The sequence below is a fragment of the Erpetoichthys calabaricus genome, chromosome 15 (assembly GCF_900747795.2).
Source record: "Erpetoichthys calabaricus chromosome 15, fErpCal1.3, whole genome shotgun sequence".
Taxonomy (NCBI): Eukaryota; Metazoa; Chordata; class Cladistia; order Polypteriformes; family Polypteridae; genus Erpetoichthys; species Erpetoichthys calabaricus.
In genome coordinates, this window is record NC_041408.2 from 33,198,647 (window position 1) to 33,221,632 (window position 22,986).

At 38.6% G+C, this 22,986-nt stretch overlaps 1 protein-coding gene across 1 annotated transcript in view; it reads left to right on the forward strand.

Moving 5' to 3' along the window:
• The window catches only part of LOC114666148 (actin-related protein 2-B), an 80,494-nt gene that overhangs the window by 37,992 nt on the left and 19,516 nt on the right, over positions 1-22,986 (forward strand). The window contains exon 4 of the mRNA XM_028820893.2: positions 11,335-11,407. Within this exon, the coding sequence (XP_028676726.2) occupies positions 11,335-11,407 (73 nt within the window). The remainder of the gene's footprint in view (positions 1-11,334; positions 11,408-22,986) is intronic.

Genomic DNA, 22,986 nt, shown 5'->3' on the forward strand with positions numbered 1-22,986 from the left:
TTTAGCAGACGCTCTTATCCAGAGCGACTTACAACAGTGTTTGTTAGTTTTTTCGCATACCCCTTGGGGTCAGAGCGCAGGGTCAGCCATTGTACAGTGCCCCCTGGAGCAATTACAGGTTAAGGGCCTTTGCTCAAGGGCCCAGCAGAGTAGGATCTCTTTTGGCAGTGACGGGGATTCGAACCGGCAACCTTCGGGACACCAGCGCAGATCCTTAGCCTCAGAGCCACCACTCCGCCACTACCCAAAAAAAGCACACATTAGGTGAATTGGCAATTCCAAATTAATTCCATTTCAGTTTGCTGTTCGATGTGCTGATGTCCTGTGTATTGTTGCTTCTTGCTTTGCATTTAATTGCTTTTCTCTGTGTGACAACATTCAGATTTTACTTTGTTGTTAGATTTTTGATCAAAATTGTGAGGGCTTTTCCATTTTCATTTGAGCCTTTATAGCTTTTGGTACACCAACAGCAAAACATCAAAGGAACTTTTATCACAGCCAGGAGTGCAACTTTTTTCTGCCAAAGTCCTTACCTTCAATTTTATTTTAGTTGCAGGCTTGCTTGCACTATTGCAAGTTGAATGTTCTTCTTCTTCTTTCGGCTGCTCCTGTTAGGGGTTGCCACAGTGGACCATCTTCTTCCATATCTTTCTGTCCTCTGCATCTTGTTCTGTCACACCCATCACCTGCATGTCCTCTCTCACCACATCCATAAACCTTCACTAGGCCTTCTTCTTTTCCTCTTCCCTGGCAGCTCTATCCTTAGCATCCTTCTCCCAATATACTCCGTATCTCTCCTCTGCACATGTCCAAACCAGTGCAATCTCGCCTCTCTGACTTTGTCTCCCAACCGTCCAACCTGAGCTGATCCTCGAATGTACTGATTTCTATATCCTATCCATCCTTGTCACACCCAGTGCAAATCTTAGCATTCTTAACTCTGCTACCTCCAGCTCTTTCTCCTGCTTTCTGGTCAGTGCCATCGTCTCCAACCCATATAACATAGCTGGTCTCACTACCATCCTCTAGACCTTCCTTTTCACTCTTGCTGATACCAGTCTGTCACAAATTACTTCTGACACTCTTCTCCACCCATTCCACCCTGCCTGCACTCTTTTTCACCTCTCCTCCACAATCCCCAGTACTCTGTACTATTGATCCCAAGTATTTTAACTCATCGACCTTTGACAAATTTACTCCATGCATCCTCACCATTCCACTGACCTCCCTCTCATTTATACACATGTATTCTGTCTTGTTCCTACTGACCTTCATTCCAAGTTGAATGTTACAATTTAAATATAATGTATTATAAAAAAATCTTACTTGTAGGTAAAATTCTGACATTCAAATATAAAAGAACAGTTGTTTGCTTCACCTCCTACTAATGTTGGCATTGTGTCACACCAGACACACTATGCTTGTATATTGCTATTTTTACAGATCTGTTTTTACACATCACCTTCCATAATCAGCCTTCTTTTTCTCAAGCATTCCCCTTCACCTTTTAGGACAGATTTTCTTTGTCACTGCATTGCTCTTTCATTTAGAGTTCCATTACGAACTCTTCTCTGACATGATGAAAGTGTAGTTCTTTTGCTGTTACTGTACCAAATCTTTTTTGAACCGGAAAAACCTGTAGTTACTGCTGTTGTATGATCGAACTGTTATGCCTCCATCACATCTAGCAAAATGTGATTTCTTTTATCAGTAATAAGGAAAATTACTTCCATATTTCTGATTTTGTTTTTAACAGCCTTAAAATCACCATTGTAAAGTCATTTCAGTGACAGTAATGCTCATTTAGCTCCCTCTCCTAATGTGGTTTTTCACCTGCAGCCTGAATTGGCTGCTGACTTGACATTAAAACTAGTAATGATAGAACTGAATTAATTATTACCAAAAAATACCTAAAAAAGATGAGTAATTGTTGGAATACCTATATATTATATACAAACCACAGGCTTAATCTTAAATAAGCATTAAAGAATTCTCTAACAAAAATCTTCCTTAAATTTTTCCTTTGACCAGTGTCTATTTACTATTGGGCTTTACTGCTCCAGTCACTTTTAAAAATACATTTTTTATTGATTTTATTGAAATCACACACCATTCCACACAAATACATCAATTTTACAAGAATAGGATTGAAAACAAATCAATCCCCATCCATGAGAAAGAGAGCATGGCCAGCAGACTAAAACTTAAACATAGTAAAAATAAGCAAATAGATAAATTAATAAGTGAATATAGATAAATGGAGAAGACAAAAAAAAAAAAAAAAGAATAGGGAGAGAATCTGCTTCCTCAGTGCTTTAAAAGCTTATTCTAAAATGTTATTGATTAAATCCTGCCAGGTTTGGAAAGATTTCTGCACAGATCCTCTAAGTGAGAATTTTATTTTTTCTAATTTCAAATCTATAACATCAATTACCCATTGACTTGAAAGGGGAGAATTAGGATTCTTCCAGTTGAGCAAGATAAGTCTATGTGCCAATAGTGTAGTGAATGCAATCAGTTTGTTTGACCTTCTCCACTTTAAGCCCATCTGGAAGTACACCAAACACAGCTGTTAGTGGATTTGGAGGGATTGTGACACCAGGACTGTCTGAAATTCATTTAAAAATCTTGGTCCAAAATGATGTTAGTTTGGTGCAGGCCCAAAACTAGCAGCGTTCGCAGGTTGGATCTTACCCTGGAAACATTTTGGACAATTTTAAGTGAGACAGATGTGCTCAATATATAATTTTTAGTTGAATAATTGTATGCTTTGCACATATGGAGCTCAAGTGAATTCCCTGCATTGCTACCTTCCACTCCTTTTCTGATATGTTAAGTGAAGAGATCTTTTTCCCAATGTCCTCTTGGATCTTTGAAAGGGAGAGACTGTAAAATGGTTTTTTATATTGCAGAGATGCTGTCTAAGTCCTTGAAACTGATGAATATATTTTCCAGCATAGAGGGATGTGGGAGATGAGGGATGATTGGGCAGGTTCTGTTTAACAAAGTTTCTAATTTGAAGATAGTTTAAGAAATGTGTTGCTGGAAAGTTAAATTTAGAATGTAATTGTTCATAGGATGCAAAGATGTTGTCTATGTACAGATCTCTAAGTGATTTAATCCCAAATATTTTCCAGACATTAAAAACTGCATATGGTTGCGAAAAAGGTGGTTCTCGTGCAGTGGTGCCACCGATTAAAAGATACTCTATCTTAAAATGTTTCCTACATTGGTTCCATATTCTGAGTGAGTGAAGCACTATTGGGTTATTAGTATATTGGCAATAATTTGCATTTGTTGGGGCACAAAGCAAGGAATATAAAGATGAACTGCATGATTCTATTTGTATTGCAGACCAAGCCTGCATATGTTCATCTATTTGTGTTCCTGTCCAGGTTTTAATATGTTGTATGTTTGCTGCCCAGTAGTAAAATTGAAAGTTAGGTAGAGCCATGCCACCTTCTGCCTTTGGCCTTTGTAGGGTCGCTCTTTGGATACGTGGATGTTTTGAATTCCACATAAATGTAGTTAAGGTTGATTGTAATTCCTTAAAGAACGATTTATTGATATATTATAAAAAATTTTTGTATCCTCTGGAGAGTTGCCTGTGTGGGAGCCTCTATTTAAAAAAAATGCTTTAAGCTTATATGGGAGCAGTAGTTAATATTTTCCTGCAGTTGCAGTGAACAAACCCAGAAAGATGTGTATCCTGCTGTTTTCAAAAACATTTTTTTTTAAATACAGTCCATAGAGAACAATAACTGGATAGGCAACATACATTTTCAATAGGTAACTATTGTCCAGAATTTTAACAAAAATCTCCATCCTTGACTCTTTCTATTAAGCTAATAGAAGAGAGAAATTGTCAATTGTCTGTCTTCAGAGTCTGCTACTTTGTACTAAAGTATTTTGTATTTGCTTACTGAAGGAGCAACTGATTCCACTATTTTCAGCTCGCTGTTCAGTATGGGCTGTCCAGATATTTTTAACATCATTTAGCTAATTACTATGTTCCTTCATTCTGCTGTGCATTGTTCATCCTAACCAGTTTTTGTTATAACCGTTTACTTAGGTGAGTTACCTCACCTTTCACACCTTGATTTTTGTATCAGGTCAGTTTGCCACACCCACCATATAAAGAAACAGCTCAGCATTCTGGTTGGCAACTCCCCCAGGCAGACACATGGTCCAGTCCCACCCTCTGGAAATGAACCTCTATTTGCTGCACCCAAGTGTTATGTGGGCGTTCCCTTAGCCAGGTCCAGCCACTCTGGTCTTCAACAATGAGAATCCTGCAACCCGGATCACTCTCACGGAATCACGCCACATGGCCATAATGCCATAACTGATGCTCATGGAGTCCTGAATGAGGCGCATTACCTGCATTGTAAGGGAGCTAGTGCTCATTTGACACAAAGTCAAACCAGAGGTACCCAAGGATTCTCCAAAGAGACACAGTACCGAAGGAGTCCAGTCTTCGTCTCGGACGCTATCCAGTGACCCATGTCTTGTAACCATATAGCAAGACAGGAAGCATCAGGACTCTAAAGACTTGGACCTTTGTCCCCTTTCCAGCAACCTCATGACCCCCCCAACTTCATAGGAAGAGTCACCAGAGACATGAATGTCACTTCTGAAGTAAGTAAACCTCTCGATACTCTCTCCGCAGACAGACACACTGCTGATGGCTGTGCCTAAGAGGCCATTAAAGGCCTGGATCTTTGTGTTAATCCAGGGCATTCGCCAGCCCATACACTCAGACTTCTCATTCAGTCTCTCAAGAGCCCTGATCAGAGCCTCCATTGCTGATTATGCTGTGATCTTTATGGAGTCAAAGTCCACATCAGTGAATCTTTCTTTGCAAATAGATGCTCCACAGCCGCTGGACCCCACAACCTTGCCCAACACCCAGTCCATGCAAGCACTGAACAAAGTAGGAGTAAGAACACACTGATGAACCCCAGAGTCAATTGGGGAAAAACAGAGGTTCTTCCTCCACTCTGCACAGCACTCACAGTACCAGTGTACAGGCTGGCCATGATATCCAGCAACCTTAAGGGGGTCCCACGAAGTCTTAAGATGTCCCACAGGGCAGCTTGATCAACTGAGTCAAACGCTTTACAAAAACCGACAAAGGCTTCAAAGAAACTCTGCTGATATTCATGTTTGCACTCCATGAGATCCCTCAGTCCCAGGATACAGTTGAAGGTGGACTTCTTAGGCAAAAAAACAGATTGTTGTGGTCGCTTGTAGGTAAGTAAATGATCTCAGATCTGATTGAGGATGACCCTAGCAAGGACCTTACCTGGCACAGAGAGCAGTGTTATCCCCCGTAGTTGCTGCAATTCAGGCGATCATCCTTCCCTTTCCAAAGAGAGACCACAAGTCCCATTTTCCAGTCAGTTGGGATGATGCCAGTGTCCCAAGTGAGAGCAAAGATTGCTTGCAATGCCTGGAGAAGTTCATTCCGGATACCACGGATCCCTGCAGCTTTCCCTACCCTGAGGTGGTTCACCACCTGTGCAATCTCAGTGAGATTGCATGGTTCACAGCTAATTGTAGGATCAACCTCAAGAACTGTGAACCTAGAGATACCCAACGTCCTAGCCTGAAGATCATCTTTAAACAGGTGCTCAAAGTAGCCAGCCTAGTGGGTCACAACTGTAATGTCATCCATAAGGACCATATTCTTGTATTCATTTTTTCTCTTTCCTACATATTCACCCTCAAATTAATTGTCACCATTTTAAGATTGGAGAGATTGTGTATATGACAAAAGGGTAGATAAGTCCCTAGTTTTTTTGTTTTTTTTTTTGTTTAGAAGGGATAAGACTTGGGTCCTGGCTTCAATTCCAGTATCGCTTCAGGCCTTGCTGGACTTTTGCCTACCACTGCATACACAGGTGTGTAGGCCTGGACCTCGCTGCACTTGAAACATCCGGGGCTAGCCTCAGGTAGGGAACCCAGTTTCTCATTTTTGGGTGAGGTTACTGGTTCCTTAATTCTTCTCACAAAGTTTATGCAAACCACACTTAGTTTGCTTCCTCACTCAAGACTAATTTGTCTTGGATGACCTCACCAGGTACAACTGCCCCAGATAACATAGCCCCCAGAATCATTGGAACACTCAAACCCTTCCACCAAGATAAGGTGTCAATTATTTTATTGTGAAGCCTGAACCTCGATATGTATTGTCTTGTGGGATAAGGATATTGTCTCATGCCTAGTTTTTATTATTTCTCACTTCACTAGAAAAGTTTAATATCCATCTGAAAACGTGGTCTTGCTTAGAATGTCTGAATAAATGCTTCAAAACAAAAGAGGTAGTAAAATGAAATGCTGGATAAACTCGATAGAGAGTAAACTAATTTAAATCATCAGCCATGTTAAAAAAATCTGCAAGTATAGACACATTTGAGATAATATTAAAGACCAGATTAGAAGCTTCATAATTTTATTCCTAAAGCATTATTTGTAGTCTGATTAGTTGCCCATTTCTAATAGCAAAGAGTTTGGCAGCAGTAGTGATTTTTCTTATAGTTTAAGTTATTCAAGGTAACCCACATTTATCTATCCAGATAAATTTTTAGAAAAGCACAGAGTGCATGATGTACAAAAAAACAAAATGAACAGAAAGAATTGTAGAAATGAAGAGGCCCAAGTGAGCAACATGGGGTTATTCTCCAGTGGGCTGTCAGGAGGAGTCATAAGGGTCTGTTGCATTGTGGTTTGGGTGGCAGTCAAAGGCAGGTGACTTGGCAAACTGATTCCCAGCTGCTAAAACTGACCCTACGGACAAAGAATGTGACCTATTTGGCAGGCAAGGAACCCAAGCTAGTTTGGGAGGTGAAAGGGTACAGACTAGATATAGTCAGGCTCAACTCACCGCACAGCAAGGGCTCTAGAACCAAACCCAGAGAGCTGCCAGGCTATTTTTTTCCACTCTGGACTTGCCCAGAGCAATATTCTCATGAAATATTCATAAAGGAAATGTACTGTATGTTTGGTGTTACGTATTAGACATTCATAAATCAAAACATTGCAAACTTCAAGTGTGCATGTGTACAACTTTTAATGTATGTTTTCTAAGCTTTTTCTTTTGTATTAACATACAGTGGAACCTCGGTTTGTGAGTAACTTGGTTTACGAGTGTTTTGCAAGACGAGCAAAAATTTTTAAGAAATTTTGATTTGATAAACGAGCGAGGTCTTGCAGTACGAGTAGTATGTATACTCTTTGTCTGCTGAGCTTCATGTGATCACAACTGAGCTGATGGTTCTTCTCTCTCTCGCTGCGGGATTGTGGGCAATCGTCTCCTAATCTCCGTCTGAGTCGGCATGCCTCACTCATAGTAAACATCCGTACGAGCGTATACTGTTTACTACAGCATTAGCATTGTGACTGTGTGTGTGCGCGTGCTTGTGTGTGTATGTGTGTGCCCGCTCATGCGCATGTGTGTGTATGTGAGTGTGTGCTGTGACGTGCGAGTCCCCGTCTTGCACACTAAAACACAAAGTTGAGTCTCAGTACTTTAGCAACACCAGCTTTATTCAGCTTGAAACAGACACAGCACTCAGGCAGGGCCCTGCGCATTTATAATGTTCCTTGTATCACCCATCGATGGCAAGCGCTTATAGCATGTCCGTGATCTTTTCGGATTCGCTTTTATGGCGAACTGCTATAGCACTGGGAGACTGCGATTGCTTTGGGACACTCTTCCCCGTGTCGTCCCGTTGGGTGCAATCCCACAAGAGTTTAGAAACTCACTCACACCAGCCATGATTCGTTTCAAAGGTAAAGTCCAGGTTAATTTTGTTTTATGTATTTTTACTTTATATTTTGTATTAATCATGTTTTATATGAATAGTTTTGGGTTGTGGAACAAATCATCCGAGTTTCCATTATTTCTTATGGGGAAATTCACTTTGATATACAAGTGCTTTGGACTACGAGCACGTTTCCAGAACGAATTATGCTCACAAACCTAGGTTCCACTGTATTTGCACTGCAGTAGCATTATCACACGAAAGTAAGAACCTTGCTATACTCTGTACACATGGTAATAATGACCATTTTAACAAATATAAAGTACATTGCAAAAACTTTTAAATGTAAATTTTGTTTTGTTTACTGAATTAACATCAAACTTGCTCCAGCAATTGCTGTCCTTTTATTTCCTGCTTCAATGCCTTAATGATCCATTACCTATGAGTCCTGATTGGACCCGTGAAGAAGTTCCATTTCATCCATTTTCTTAACAGATTTGTCCAGGTTAAGGTTGTGGAGCATCTCTCTCTGTCTCTCTCTCTCCACCATGCTAGAGGGCTGATGTTGAAAGCAATACACGCTGTACTGCTGTATAATTTCTGAATCGGTATCACACGAGAAAGTTTATGTAAACATTTTATTTTCAGTCAGCTTGTTTCAGTATGGGACCTGAAAAGACAAGTGTATTGGGCATTCCATTTCTGGGACCAAGAACTGTAGAAGAATTAAGATTGGACACCACAGCAGTAAAACATTCAAGTGGGTTTCATTTAATGCCTTCAGAGAGCACAGCACATTATAGGAAGCAATCCAAGGCTGCAGAATTAAGGCACTAGTATTTATATAGTGCGGAACTCAGGGATATTATTCGTTTGACTGATGAAAGCTTTTTATTGCTTAGTATACTGATCAAAGTGCTTAACAAACCTTAGGGAGAAATACAGAAATTATGAAAGATTCCAATTTTCCTTGCATCATTATCTCACAATACATTAATACTACTTGTAGTCACTCTTTTTATAGTCTATAAATATCATAGAAATGATTTCACCTTCCACAATAATCTTTGGCAATTCAAACAAAAGTTTGTGTTTTATAAAAAAAAAAAAAAAAGTCACATGTATGTATGGAAAATGTTTGCAGTATATAGATAAAGGTAAGGGGCATCATACTGCTATGGTAAAAAGACCAGTGTTTGACTATTGGCTTAGTATTAATCTCCCTCAGTTTTTGCAACTTTTTTCATTTTTTCACATGTCACATTTACCAGCTGAGCGCTAATCTTCTAGCACAGTCATACTTGTGCATTTTTCTTATAGCCAGTAGCATGCTGCCTGATAGAACCAGCGATGTGCGAAGGTTAAACTGCTGCAGTGAATTCAGTGGCAATCTGTGTCCCCATTTTTTTTGTATAGTACATAAAACACCAAACGTTCGATATAGATGAGCTTCTCAGAAAAACAGGTATGTTCCTTATTCCACCTACATTCTATACATTGTAATTCTGGCTGAATGCTCATTAGTTTTCAACTCTCGCATGTGAAGTCCGTGCCCCTCATACTAAAGACAAAATCAAACCGGTTTGATTTTATCCTAGGCAATCACAGACTAGTTGGTCTTGTTTGTTGGGTGTGTCTCATTAGACGGTCACAGCAGTAGGGCTGCACGATAACAGAAAAAATGATTATCACGATTATTTTGCTCAAAATTTTTATCACGATTAATAATGACGATTATTCCTTTGGTAAATGAAGTCTGTGACCAAAGCAGTGTAGCCTCGGCCAGTTATTCACAGATGCTGCCCTAATCATATTAGCTGCATTGTCCGTTGTGATGCACACAAGTCTTTCTTCCACCAAGCCCCAAGCGGACATCGCTTCTTTGAGGCCCACTGCAATAAACTCCGCTGTATGGTCTTGTGGGAAAAACGAAGTTTGCAAAAGCTTGCTTTTCATCTCAAACTCGCTGTCAATAAAATGAACTGTCAAGCTCAAATACGGTTCCGCAGTTCTGCTTGACCATAAGTCGGTCGTGGCAGCAAAATATTCAAGGCTGAGCCTGAGAATTTCTCTTTCTATTTCTTTTCGGCATTTCGCATACAGCGAGGGCAGCGCAACATTGGAAAAATGGTTGCGTGAGGGAATGCTATATCTTTTTATCAAGTGTTGCGATCATTTTGTTAAACCCCTCACTGCTCACGGTGGTTATTGGACACATATCCTGTTATTTCCCGGTGTCTTTGCGAGCTAGGCAGATATGGTATTGCGTTGAACAATGTCCCTGATATTGTTGTCTGTGTTGTGGATGGCTGGTAATTTTTTGTTGTTGCTGTTTGTGCCTTCAGTCGTTGAAATTCTTGATAGTGTACTTTGTGGTGGCTTTTAAGGTGGTTGATGAGGTTTGTTGTGTTACCGTGGGACGTTTGGACGGAACAGGAGCAAAGTTTGTACAAGACTCGTACCTGATTAACATCACATTCCTCGAAATCAAAATAGTTCCAGAAATCTGAGTATGACCCCTTTTTAGGAACTAACGATTGCACTTCTGCACGTTGCTCCGCCATCATATGTTTATTCTGACTGACTGTTATTGCTGCTATTGACTTCTACTGCTTCAGAAAGCGCTTGCAATCTATACGCAGTAACGTCATAGTGACGCAGTCCAATCCGTAAACTCAGCCCATAAAAAACAGTTTGGTCTTTATACTGTAAAATCGCGACGATATTTATTAACTGATCGTGGGTCGTAAATATCGTTATCATGAGAAAAAAAAGATTAATCGTGCAGCCCTACACAGCAGTGTGATTCTGACTGCCTCAGACTGACTACGTGAAGGCTACTACTGAAAATCCATGTGGCTTAGTCTTTACCAGATCCAACTAGATATGAGGTTGAACGTGTACAAGGATGTGACTTGAGCTGGGTTTATCCATCCCAGAATTTATTTCTGCCAGCATTCCAGTGTTTTAACAATTAATTGAATATGTAGATTCTGAAAACTGATTCATACAGTTTCCACTTATTTAGAGAACTTTGCATTCATCAATGGTAATCATGTACGCGCTCACATGCATGGAACAGTACCTACGTTAGTATAATTTTTATTGAGCTGCTACATTTATTGGCTACAATAAATTTGCCAACATCTGTCATTTAATAAATAAAATATAGTACATGAATCATCAAGTTCTACTTTTATTTGCAGTACTTAAGTCACAAAGAAAAAAAAGTATCCTATTTGTCAGAATTGGTCACATGCTTATGTTTTTAACTTCCTCAAAACTTTAGATAATACAGAGAAAATTTTGAAAAGTGAACTTTATATAAATATTTTTGATTATTAGAATTTATTGTCACATACAAATTACCATTTTAAACTTGCCTTAAAGATGATCATGCTGTACAACTTAGTATTTTTTCATAAGAATAAATTTTACATCCTACATTTGTATAGTATTTATAAATCATTGTATTTTTTCATAATAATCCCTAATCTAAGTTGCTTGCGGCAGCAATTTTGTGTAGGCTGTGTTTGTTTTATTAATTTATGTAATTTTGTTTTTTTAGGTAATGTTCGAAACATATCAGTTTTCTGGAGTGTATATAGCAATTCAAGCTGTGCTAACATTGTATGCGCAAGGTGAGTTATTCATAGAAATCCTCTTTTAATATAATTAAGTATGTGGTGTATAAAACTATTGTATAAAAATCATTTTTAATCTCTGCTTTCACTTTTATTCAGTGCTTTCAAAATTAGGAGAGCATAAATTAAGGTTTATTTCAAAATTTATTTATACAAAATCTGGTATAAAGTATGTACCATGTATTTAAACCTGAGAGTGACAAAATAGTAGAATGATTAGAGTGTCTGTTAATGGTCAGAAAGTAAGAAAAGATGTCAAAGTAGGTTTATAATTTGAACTAGCTGTTTGTAAACACATTCCTGGGGTTAAATGGGAATTGTCATGTATATTGATTTGGACACCCAGATTTAATTTCACAATGACATTAAAAAATGCTTTGGATAACTTGGCATTTGTTCATTGTGCATACTCAAGAGAAAAATCAGTACATAACAAACATTCTCTTCTTCGAATTGCACAAATTGGGTTGGTTGCAAGTTTTTTGCTTTAAGTCTGAGCTACAGGCTGATTGTGAGATGCTTTTTTCTTTTGTTTATTCTATCTAACAAAACATAGGATATATAATATAAAAAATAGGCACAGTCGGCGGTTTTGTGGATGTGCAAGGTTCTCTATCATTTGTCTTTCCTCGGCGGTTTCACTTTTTTAAAAAAACATATATGTAATATTACACACGCATACATGAACACACAGTGGCATGCAAAAGTTTGGACACGCATGCTTAAAATGTCTATTATTTTATCTGCCTTTCTACCAGTCCAACGAGCAGTTTGTTCAGAAGGTTTTTTTGGCCTTCTAGCCCTCAACTTGACTTCTGGCGTTGCTATTCGCTACCATTTCTTAATGTTATGAACTGAGGGAACAGCTACCGGAAAAGGCTTTCCTGTCTTCTTATAGCATTCTTCTGCTTTGTGAGCATCAATTATTCTTTTTTTCCAGAATGTCAGGCAGCTGTTTAGAAGAACACATGGCTTCTGATTGTTGAAATAACATTTGGGGAGTCAAAGAATTTGCATAGCTTTGCAATTTACATCACCTAGGGGTTACTACAGATTGCTGTGAACAAGCCATAGCCCTAACAAGCTAACTAAGGTCAGAGACCTTTGTAAAAGTTATCTAAGACATCAGTAATATTGGAGTGTCCAAACTTTTGTATGATGCTCCCTTTTTTTTTCACTGTATAATTGTACAAAACAAAACAATACAGTAATCTTGCATAAAATGCTGGAAAGAAATGTGTCATCTTTATGACTTTTGGTGATCAGTTCATCTTCTTCTCACTTAACTGTATATACTGTGTTTGTGTTTGTGTGTGTGTGTGTGTGTGTGTGTGTGTGTGTGTGTGTGTGTGTGTGTGTTATAGCCTGTACAGAGCATCTCACATCTTAAAATCATAAACACAACTATGTTATAAAAACGATCCCAGGTTCAAGTAACCCTACCTGCCTTCCTTTCTTCTTTTACTTCAACTCCAAACTCTGCCATCCTTGGCTGAGGAGGACATGCTTCTTTTAAAGTGGTATCCAGAAGTATTTCTGTTCCATCACCAGTATATCCTGGAAGCACTTCCAGGTCAGTCAGATTGAGGACTGGTAAGATGCCTCCAAAGAGCTACCTCCAGGAGTCCCAGCCAGGGCAGCATGGTCCAGTTTCATTTTTCTGCAGCCCTATGGGAATCTAGATTGGAGAAGCACCAGCAGTGGGTTGGCATCCAGGAAGTAAGTCCAAGAAGAATAGTACCACCCACCACGTCACCTATCCATCCAGGAGTTCCTTCACTAAATGTACATATGTGTGTTTATACGTATATACTCTGTGTATATGTGTTTGCGCCCATCCTATTACTCATGTAGCAGATCAGGTCAGCCAGTAATGGAGCTTGGTAACTTAATTGGCATCAGCAGAAATGACGCTAGGTAGGCAATGACATTTTGAGTGGCGAAGCTCATTAAAATGTGCAGGATTCAGCACACAGAAGTGGAGTGATCCCCAAAGTGGAGATAAGCATATTTGTTCTAAGGAAATAAATAATACATACTGTACACAATGCCAGAGTGAAAAGATTTATTTCTAAGCCTAACTAGGATCTAGTTCACTATAGACAGCAAACTTTCAGTGTTTTAACTTTTTTCTTTACACATCTGCAGTTACATTTCTAAAAAGCAGTTATGCCACAGATAATGAATGTAGATGCTTAGTGTATACAGTATGTGTCTTTATCTTTGAATGAATGCATGACAACATAGTTTTAGTGGCTGCAGTCTGTTAGGACAACCCAAGTAGGTTTTGTAAACAAACTGAATGGGCTATGTAAATATTAAAAAATTTGACAAAACTCTTTGGTTCATTGGAGAGTGTTTAGACTCTGTGAACCATTAGAGCGTATTTCTCTTCCAATAAAGAAAGAACCTATTGCTATTAAGACTGGCTATATTAAAGACTGTCTAATTATGCAGACATTAGGTTTTGAATACACATTTTTAAAATAATTGAATATGAAAATACTTCCACATGAAAATTTGTACTTATTTTACCTTCTTATGCACCATTATAGTTAGTATTTTTGAATATTTTGCTCATACTGCATCTCATGATAATGTAGTTTTTATGACTTATGCACTAATTCTTCATTAACTCTTCATTTGCATTTTCTGCGTGTGGAAAGTGACATGATCAAAGAGAAATATGAAACCTGGACACTTCTCATGCCTGTAATGCCAATATGAAGCACATAAATACTCATTCATGATTACTCAATACACTAAATGCACTATTTACTTTAGTCCCTGTCACCCTGCCCTCTCCTATAGCCCTTGGCTGCACCATGTGCCTTTCTTGTGAAAGATAGATCAAGTGTGCAGAGCAGCCTGGTTTGATATATTTTTACAGCAGGATTCTGGTCGAGTGCTGTGGCTAGGGAGCAGTGGTCAAAGGATAACATGAAGGATTAAACTAAATGGATTGTTTCCCCCCTTTACAGATTCAACACATGTAACTTTAATACTTACAATATTTTTCATTACGTTTTTGTTTTAGGAATTGTGTCAAACCTGCAGTCTCCAAGAAACGCATGTTGAGTGATGTAGCGAAATGAAATCCTGAAAAAAATGCCCTTTAAAATTGTAATTTTGAAAGTCATTATTATAATACAATGAAAAATTGAAAATGTCAGTTATTTCCCATTATACTTAACAAGAAAGAAAAACAGTTTTTGTTTTCTACAATGAATGCTTAACGGTTTTAATACAACAACATCAGCAATCACAGGTACAGGGGTGAAACAGAGCAGGATCAGGAGCAGCACAGTACTTTTAGATGGCTAGAGAAGTGTTTCAAATCTGTTGTTGGTACACAAATTAGCCAAAAAGCAGAGCATGCAGTAGATGATGATAGGGCAGGGCAATATGGCCAAAAATATTTATCACGATATATATTTGAACATTTGCGATAACGATATAACTGATGAAATGATTGATGCGAGACAAAATACTTTACAACTTCACAACTTTATTAGTGCAAAAAAAAAACCTTCAATTTATTTTCACTTAAACAAGCAGCTGTTTTTATGTGCATTAAAGCTATATACAAATTTAACAGTGCAAATGCAAATTCCTTGCTGACAGTTTAACCAAAAGGCATTTCCAGTGGAAATGGGCTGACATATCCTGAGCATAACCATGTATAATATCCACAAAACTTAAAAAGAGTTGCTTTGCAACATAAAACTGCAGTGTGCCAAATAAATAAGTCAAATAATAAAATTTCACAAACTCTTGAGTAAAAACAAAACAAACAAACAAAAAACATGGATAAATTATTGCTACTGCTCATGGAAGTTTTCTACTGTACATTTCAAGTTTTAAGATTCTTTGTCAGAAACACTAACATGTTCACAGATGTGGGCTTAAGGGAGGACCTTTGACAAGTTACAACGTTTCCACCTGTGCTGAACAACCTTTCAGATGCAGAGCTAGTTCCTGGAATGCAGAGGTATTTCCTAGGTAATCTGCTAATGTGGGGAAAGTTTTTACTGTGTGAACTTTCCACCACAAAAGAGGATCACACTCACTGTCTGCTGGTGGACTATTCACATAACTGCTCAGTTCAGATAGTAACCTTTCTGCAGTTACGTCTGTCTTGCCACTAACTGGTCCCTTCAAAAAGCTCCTGAGACTCTTCTTTGGCTTTTTAACAGCTCGCTGACTTGTTTGGTCTCCACAAGATGTAGGAAGTGTTTCTGAAAAACCTGTGGCTGTGCTACCCTGGTGTGACACAAGATGCTCTAGTTCACTCATGACTTGAACTTTGATGGCTTCACTCTCACTCTCACTGAAATATTCTGTATGAAAACGTGGATCAAGGAGAGAAGCCATGTTAACAAGCCTCTCTGTGACACTGTCTTTGTAGCTTTTGTTCATGTAGTCAAGTATTGCTGTTTTGATGTCTTTGGTCAGCTGAGTGTCACTCTCTTTTACTTTTAACATGTCATTGTTAAACATCTGAAGAACAGGCTTAACACATGAAATGGTCACATACTCTTCAGCAGAAAAAGCATCTGTAAACTCTAGAAGTGGACTCAATGCAGTGCTGACCGAGTCAAGCACCTCAATGTCTTGCCATGTCAACATGTATATGTATATGTATATATTATATAATACAGTAATCTCTCGCTATATCGCGCTTCGCCTTTCGCGGCTTCACTCCATCGCGGATTTTATATGTAAGCATATTTAAATATATATCGCGGATTTTTTGCTGCTTCGCGGATTTCTGCGGACAATGGGTCTTTTAATTTCTGGTACATGCTTCCTCAGTTGGTTTGCCCAGTTGATTTCATACAAGGGACGCTATTGGCAGATGGCTGAGAAGCTACCCAACTTACTTCTCTCTCTCTCTTGCGCTGACTTTCTCTGATCCTGACGTAGGGGGATTGAGCAGGGGGGCTGTTTGCACACCTAGACGATACGGACGCTTGTCTAAAATGCTGAAAGATTATCTTCACGTTGCTACCTTCTGTGCAGCTGCTTCCTGAAGCGACATGCTGCACGGTGCTTAGCATACTTAAAAGCTCGAAGGGCACGTATTGATTTTTGATTGAAAAACAAACTCTGTCTCTCTCAATCTCTCTCTCTCTTTCTCTGCTCCTGACGGAGGGGGTGTGAGCTGCTGCCTTCAACAGCTTTGTGCCGCACAGTTTAAACTTTTGAAAAAGAGACAAATGTTTGTTTGCAGTGTTTGAATAACGTTCCTGTCTCTCTACAACCTCCTGTGTTTCTGTGCAAATCTGTGACCCAAGCATGACAATATAAAAATAACCATATAAACATATGGTTTCTACTTCGCGGATTTTCTTATTTCACGGGTGGCTCTGGAACGCAACCCCCGCGATGGAGGAGGGATTACTGTATATCTTGCAGCACAACTGCCCACATCCAGCCTGCCTGTTCATTTTTAAAGACTAGGGGGCTTCGCTCGCCAACCCCCGTATTTGGTTTTCCGTATACACACTTTTAAGATTGTTTTTTCTTTGAATTGTTGCTATTTCATTAGTTTCACTTTTATTTCAGAACTTCTGTAAAAACAATATTTGTAATCTTGCGAGTCCCAATATGCTGAATCTTTTTAATGAGGCCAGGATAGGTTTCTCTGTTTAGAATTTCAGCACAGACAAAACTATCTACATCATCAGCATTTAATTATTTATTTTATTTTTTTTACAAAGTAACAAAGTAAGTAGAGTTCTGCATTGGACTCCTGTCTGTAAAGTTGTGCTATTTTCCTCTAACAGTTCCAAACGTACATGGGTTTACCAAGGTGATACCCCAACTTTTGTCTAGGTTTTTGTACAAGGGCTAGACAGAACGTTTTTGACTCCTGGGGTAAATTTGTGTTTTTAAATAAGCAGACCGATAAATATATATATATATATATATATTAACAAAGTAACCAATAAATGCATGTGCGGTAAACTCCGTTTTTGAAATTCTCAAGATTCTTTATTTGTCACATGCATAGTTATACAGGACAACATGCAGTGAAATGTATCCTGATCCGCTTATCAAAAACTGTGCAAAGTTAGAAGAATATCAGTTAGATTAACAAAAAGTCATAGATGGAAAGATAACAGTATAGTAGAACATAATAAATAAGTAAAATTACATGAATAAAGTAGAATTAAGTGTTAAGGTGCAATAGTGTAGTAATTATTGTGCAAAACCAAAGTTAGACTGGTGCATAGTTAAATGAGGCAGTTTGTTTGTTTGTGCTACTGCGATCTTTACTTTTTATATTTTCTAATTTTCCTACTTTCATATCCTTTAACTTTCTCCACGTGTATAGCGCCGCTTTTTTTTTTTTTTTTTTTGAGCCTTTCTAATTTCCCTGGTTTCATAATCTCTAACCTGCTCTGCATGTGTTTAGCGCCAACGTTTGTAAACATCTCTATGACGTTCTACTTTGTCATTTTACTCACTGTCATTTATTTAAGAGCCGGATTGGACATGCTTTTTTTTCAGTTCCTCTTGTTCCGGGCTGATAATTACTTTCCTTATTTTCTGAATTTGCACCTCGATTATTCTTTTTTGCTCTTTTTTCTGTCCAACGCATTTGAGTCTCTTTTCTCAGCGCTTTTCTTTCTTCTTCGTTTAATTGTCGATGTTTCATTTCTACCCTATTAATTTCATTTCTACCGTATTGACCTTATACACTTTATATGCACTGAGCCCTGGAAACTTGTTTCAAGGCACTTGTTTTGTAGCTTCCAGTCTTGTCCACGTAGTGTATTGTGAGGCTCATGTAGGGGTCTGATGTTCGGCTTGACCTCATGTCCGTGGTGGACGCAAAAAACTCCACCGAAGATAATGTATTTGACACCTCAGTACGGACCTCTTCATATAAAGCAGGCAAGGCGACTTTATAGAAGTATTTCTTGGTGGGCAGCTTGTAGCGTGGATCGAACTTTTTAAGCATCTTTGTGAAACCTTCTCTTTCCACACTCTGAATGGGCATCATATCCCTGGCTAAACAATGCGTCACTGCATTAGTTAGTTCCCCCCAGCGTTTGCTACTTTTGTCATAAGGCGTGCAGCTATTTAAAGCTACGCCGATTATTTGTTGAGTCAGCTTCTTTGGTCTCACCACCACGCTAGTTGAAGCGGACGCCTCTTCACGTGCTTTAACAGCTTTGTTGTACTCCAACAAGTGCTTCTGCTTCAAATGATGAAATAGGTTTGTGGTGTTTCCTCCCTTCGCCACGACGGCCCGCTTGCATGTTCTACAAAAAATTGTGCTTTGTTGGGTATCTGACGGGCGAAAACCAAACCAGTTCCACACCACTGAAGCTGCACCATTTTTACAAACCAATTCTGGTTCCTCTGTTTCATTCAACGATCCGCTTTCGCCCTTCTCATTCTCCGTCGCCGCCATGCTTTTTCCGCCATGTGCGTATGAAAACAAAGGCACTGCGCATGCGCGTTTTACCCATATTCTATCACGATATTTCATTTTCTTATCATTGCCTAACATTGTACTGGTATTACCATGAAAGGTATAATATGGCCCAGCCCTAGATGATGATACAAACTAACAATTAAAAATTTTAAAAACTGATCATAGAAGTAGTGTGCAGGACACATACAAAATACGAAAGCTTTCTAGTATAGCATATTTGGAATAACACAATGCCAAAATTAGTGCAAGGTAAAATAAAGAACCTTTCTCTTACAATTGAATGTTAGCATTTGCCTGCAAATAATTCTTTCATATAGATTGTAATTTTATTGAAATAGTAATATTTAATCTGATAACCCTAGTCTATATAGGGTTTGTCAACAAATGATTCATACCTCAAAAATACGTTTACCAGTGACGCATTAAGTCGACACCTGATGTAAGTATACAATCATTATCAGCAGAGTTGACGTTACATGTATGCATTAGGTTTAATCAGTTTATTGGTACTGATGCTTCAGCATGTGCGGTGTCATAGAACAACTTCCTGTCATGATATTGAGATTAACTTCTCTTTAATAAATATTCCATCAAATCAAATGACCAAAATGTAATAATCTTAATACATTTAGAATGCTGCAATATTGCAAAGTTTTTAACAGGGTATGGTGGTGTTACCAGGTTGTGGTTGAGGGGCCATCAGCATTGTGAAGTCTGGTGTCTGCCATCCCACTGTGAGGTTATTTTAAAAAGAGTAATGTAGCAAATGTTGAAAAACTCTTATCTAAAATTGCTGTGCTTAACATACAGTTTGTCAGTGGTTGTAGCTGCTGGTGACTAAGGCAGGATCAAGCACAAGTCAAACACATACCGATAGAAATCTTAGTCCTAATGTTCGTTTTAAAAGGTTTAGTGAAAATTCAAGGCAAACAGTCCACACAAGAATAAAGAAAAGGTTGTTACACACACAGAATAAAAAGCAAAAAAAAGGGAAAAATTGTTTCTTCTCCAAGCTTAACTTTACTTGTCTAACTTCATTTGTTTCGTAAACTTAAAAGTATTTTACTTCGCCTTCAGTATGCTCAAAACATACGGCACTGCAAGTTCAATAAAGCATGTTGCGTTATTTACAATTGGGCATGTTAAATCATGGTTTAAAACTGTGTGCCCTCCTTTCCTTATACACGGCAGGGCAGGTCACGAACTGAGTCTAATCTATAATCAGTGAGACAAGAAATATAATTTACCAATTCAATTCAGCTTGTGGAGGTTATAAGAACCTCCCATAGACTATGCACTAATATGTAAATTATATAGACCTACCTGCATTGCAGACTGCAGTCTTGCAGTTGCAAAAACGATTAATCAAAAAAACAAAACACAACTTGAGTCTGCATCCCTAAATGAGGCAACTGTTGAGTGTTTTCTTTGCAGTGGCATGAAGATCTGACTGGGATTGTTAGATCAGAACTGAATAGCAACCGAATAACTAGTGATTGGTTTGCTGTTTGGCTGTAAAACTGAGAGAAAAATCTGCTGTTATCCTATTCATTCTTCCTTATGACTGTTGGTGATTGAAACATCTACATTTATATTCCTTCAAATAATCATACACAAATTGTTACTATATACAGGTGCTGGTCATAAAATTAGAATATCATGACAAAGTTGATTTATTTCAGTAATTCCATTCAAAAAGTGAAACTTGTATATTAGATTCATTCATTACACACAGACTGATGTATTTCAAATGTTTATTTCTTTTAATGTTTAAAGTTTCACTTTTTGAATGGAATTACTGAAATCAACTTTGTCATGATATTCTAATTTTATGACCAGCACCTGTAAAATATATATATATATATAATAATATAATATAATATCTCTATATACACACAGTCATATGAAAAAGTTTGGGAACCCCTCTCAGCCTGCATAATAATTTACTTACAACAAAAAAAATAACAGTGGTATGTCTTTCATTTCCTAGGAACATCTGAGTACTGCAGTGTTTTCCAAACAAAGATTTTTAGTGAAGAAGTATTTAGTTGTATGAAATTAAATCAAATGTGAAAAACTGGCTGTGCAAAAAATTTGGGTACCCTTGTAATTTTGCTGATTTGAATGCATGTAACTGATTACTTGCAACACCAAATTGGTTGGATTAGCTCGTTAAGCCTTGAACTTCATAGACAGGTGTTGTCCAATCATGAGAAAAGGAATTTAAGGTGGTCAATTGCAAGTTGTGCTTCCCTTTGACTCTCCTCTGAAGAGGTGACAGCATGGGATCCTCAAAGCAACTCTCAAAAGATCTGAAAACAAAGATTGTTCAGTATCATGGTTTAGGGGAAGGCTACAAAAAGCTATCTGAGGTTTAAGCTGTCAGTTTCAACTGTAAGGAATGTACCCTAAGTTCTTGTCTATAAGCCGCGGCTTATCTAAGGAAAAAAGTTGTGAAAATGAAAAAGTAGAATATCGGCTTATACATAAGTCCGGCTTATACAGTAATCCCTCCTCCATCGTGGGGGTTGCGTTCCAGAGCCACCTGAGAAATAAGAAAATCCGCGAAGTAGAAACCATATGTTAATATGGTTATTTTTATATTGTCATGCTTGGGTCACAGATTTGCGCAGAAACACAGGAGGTTGTAGAGAGACAGGAACGTTATTCAAACACTGCAAACAAACATTTGTCTCTTTTTCAAAAGTTTAAACTGTGCTCCATGACAAGACAGAGATGACAGTTCTGTCTCACAATTAAAAGAGTGCAAACATATCTTCCTCTTCAAAGGTGTGTGTGTCAGGACCACAGAATGTCACATAGATAGAGAAAACAATCTCTAGCAAACAATTCAATGGTGCTGTTTGGCTTTTAGGTATGCGAAGCACCACGGCACAAAGCTGTTGAAGGCGGCATCTCACACCCCCTCCGTCAGGAGCAGGAAGAGAGAGACAGAGACAAGAGTTTGTTTTTCAGTCAAAAATCAATACGTGCCCTTCGAGCTTTTAAGTATGCGAAGCACTGTGCAGCATGTCTTTTCAGGAATCAGCTTTACAAAAGATAGCAACGTGAAGATAATCTTTCAGCATTTTTAGACGAGCGTCCGTATCGTCTAGGTGTACGAACAGCCCCCCTGCTCAATCCCCATACGTCAGGATCACAGATAGTCAGCGCAAGAGTGAGAGAAAAGTAAGCAATCTAGCTTCTCAGCCATCTGCCAATAGCGTCCCTTGTATGAAATCAACTGGGCAAACCAACTGAGGAAGCATGTACCAGAAATTAAAAGACCCATTGTCCGCAGAAATCCGCGAACCAGCAAAAAATCCGCGATATATATTTAAATATGCTTACATATAAAATCACAATTTAAATGACTGCTACGCGCGCGTGTTGACTCGGCGACGCCCAGAGCAGAAAGAACGCGCTCTGGCCGCTCCAACCGCGCCATGCGGGGAGTGAGAGAGACGCCAATATCTCACACTCTCTCCCCCCTTAAAGAAATTAAATGGGTGCGAGTGAGACCACTGACCTCCCTCCCTTCTATTAGTTATAGGTTATAGTACGTTCAGCTTATCCATGAGTCCGGCTTATCTATGATACGATTTTATTTTAAAAATTCGTATGATTTTTGGTCTCCGGCTTATACATGAGTCCGGCTTATAGACAAGAACCTAGGGTAATCAGGAAATGGAAGGCCATAGGCACAGTTGCTGTTAAACCTAGGTCTGGCAGGCCAAGAAAAACACAGGAGTGGCATATGCGCAGGATTGTGAGAATGGTTACAGACAACCCACAGATCATCTCCGAAGACTTGCAAGAACATCTTGCTGCAGATGGTGTATCTGTACATTATTCTACAATTCAGTGCAATTTGCACAAAGAACATTTGTTTAGCAGGGTGATGAGAAAGAAGCCCTTTCTGCACTCAGACCACAAACTGTCGATTGTTGTATGCAAATGCTCATTTAGACAAGCCAGATTCATTTTAGAACAATGTGCTTTGGACTGATGAGACAAAAATGGAGTTATTTGGTCATAACAAAAAGCGCTTTGCATGGTGGAAGAACAACACCACATTCCAAGAAAAACACTGGCTACCTACTGTCAAATTTGGTGGAGGTTCCAT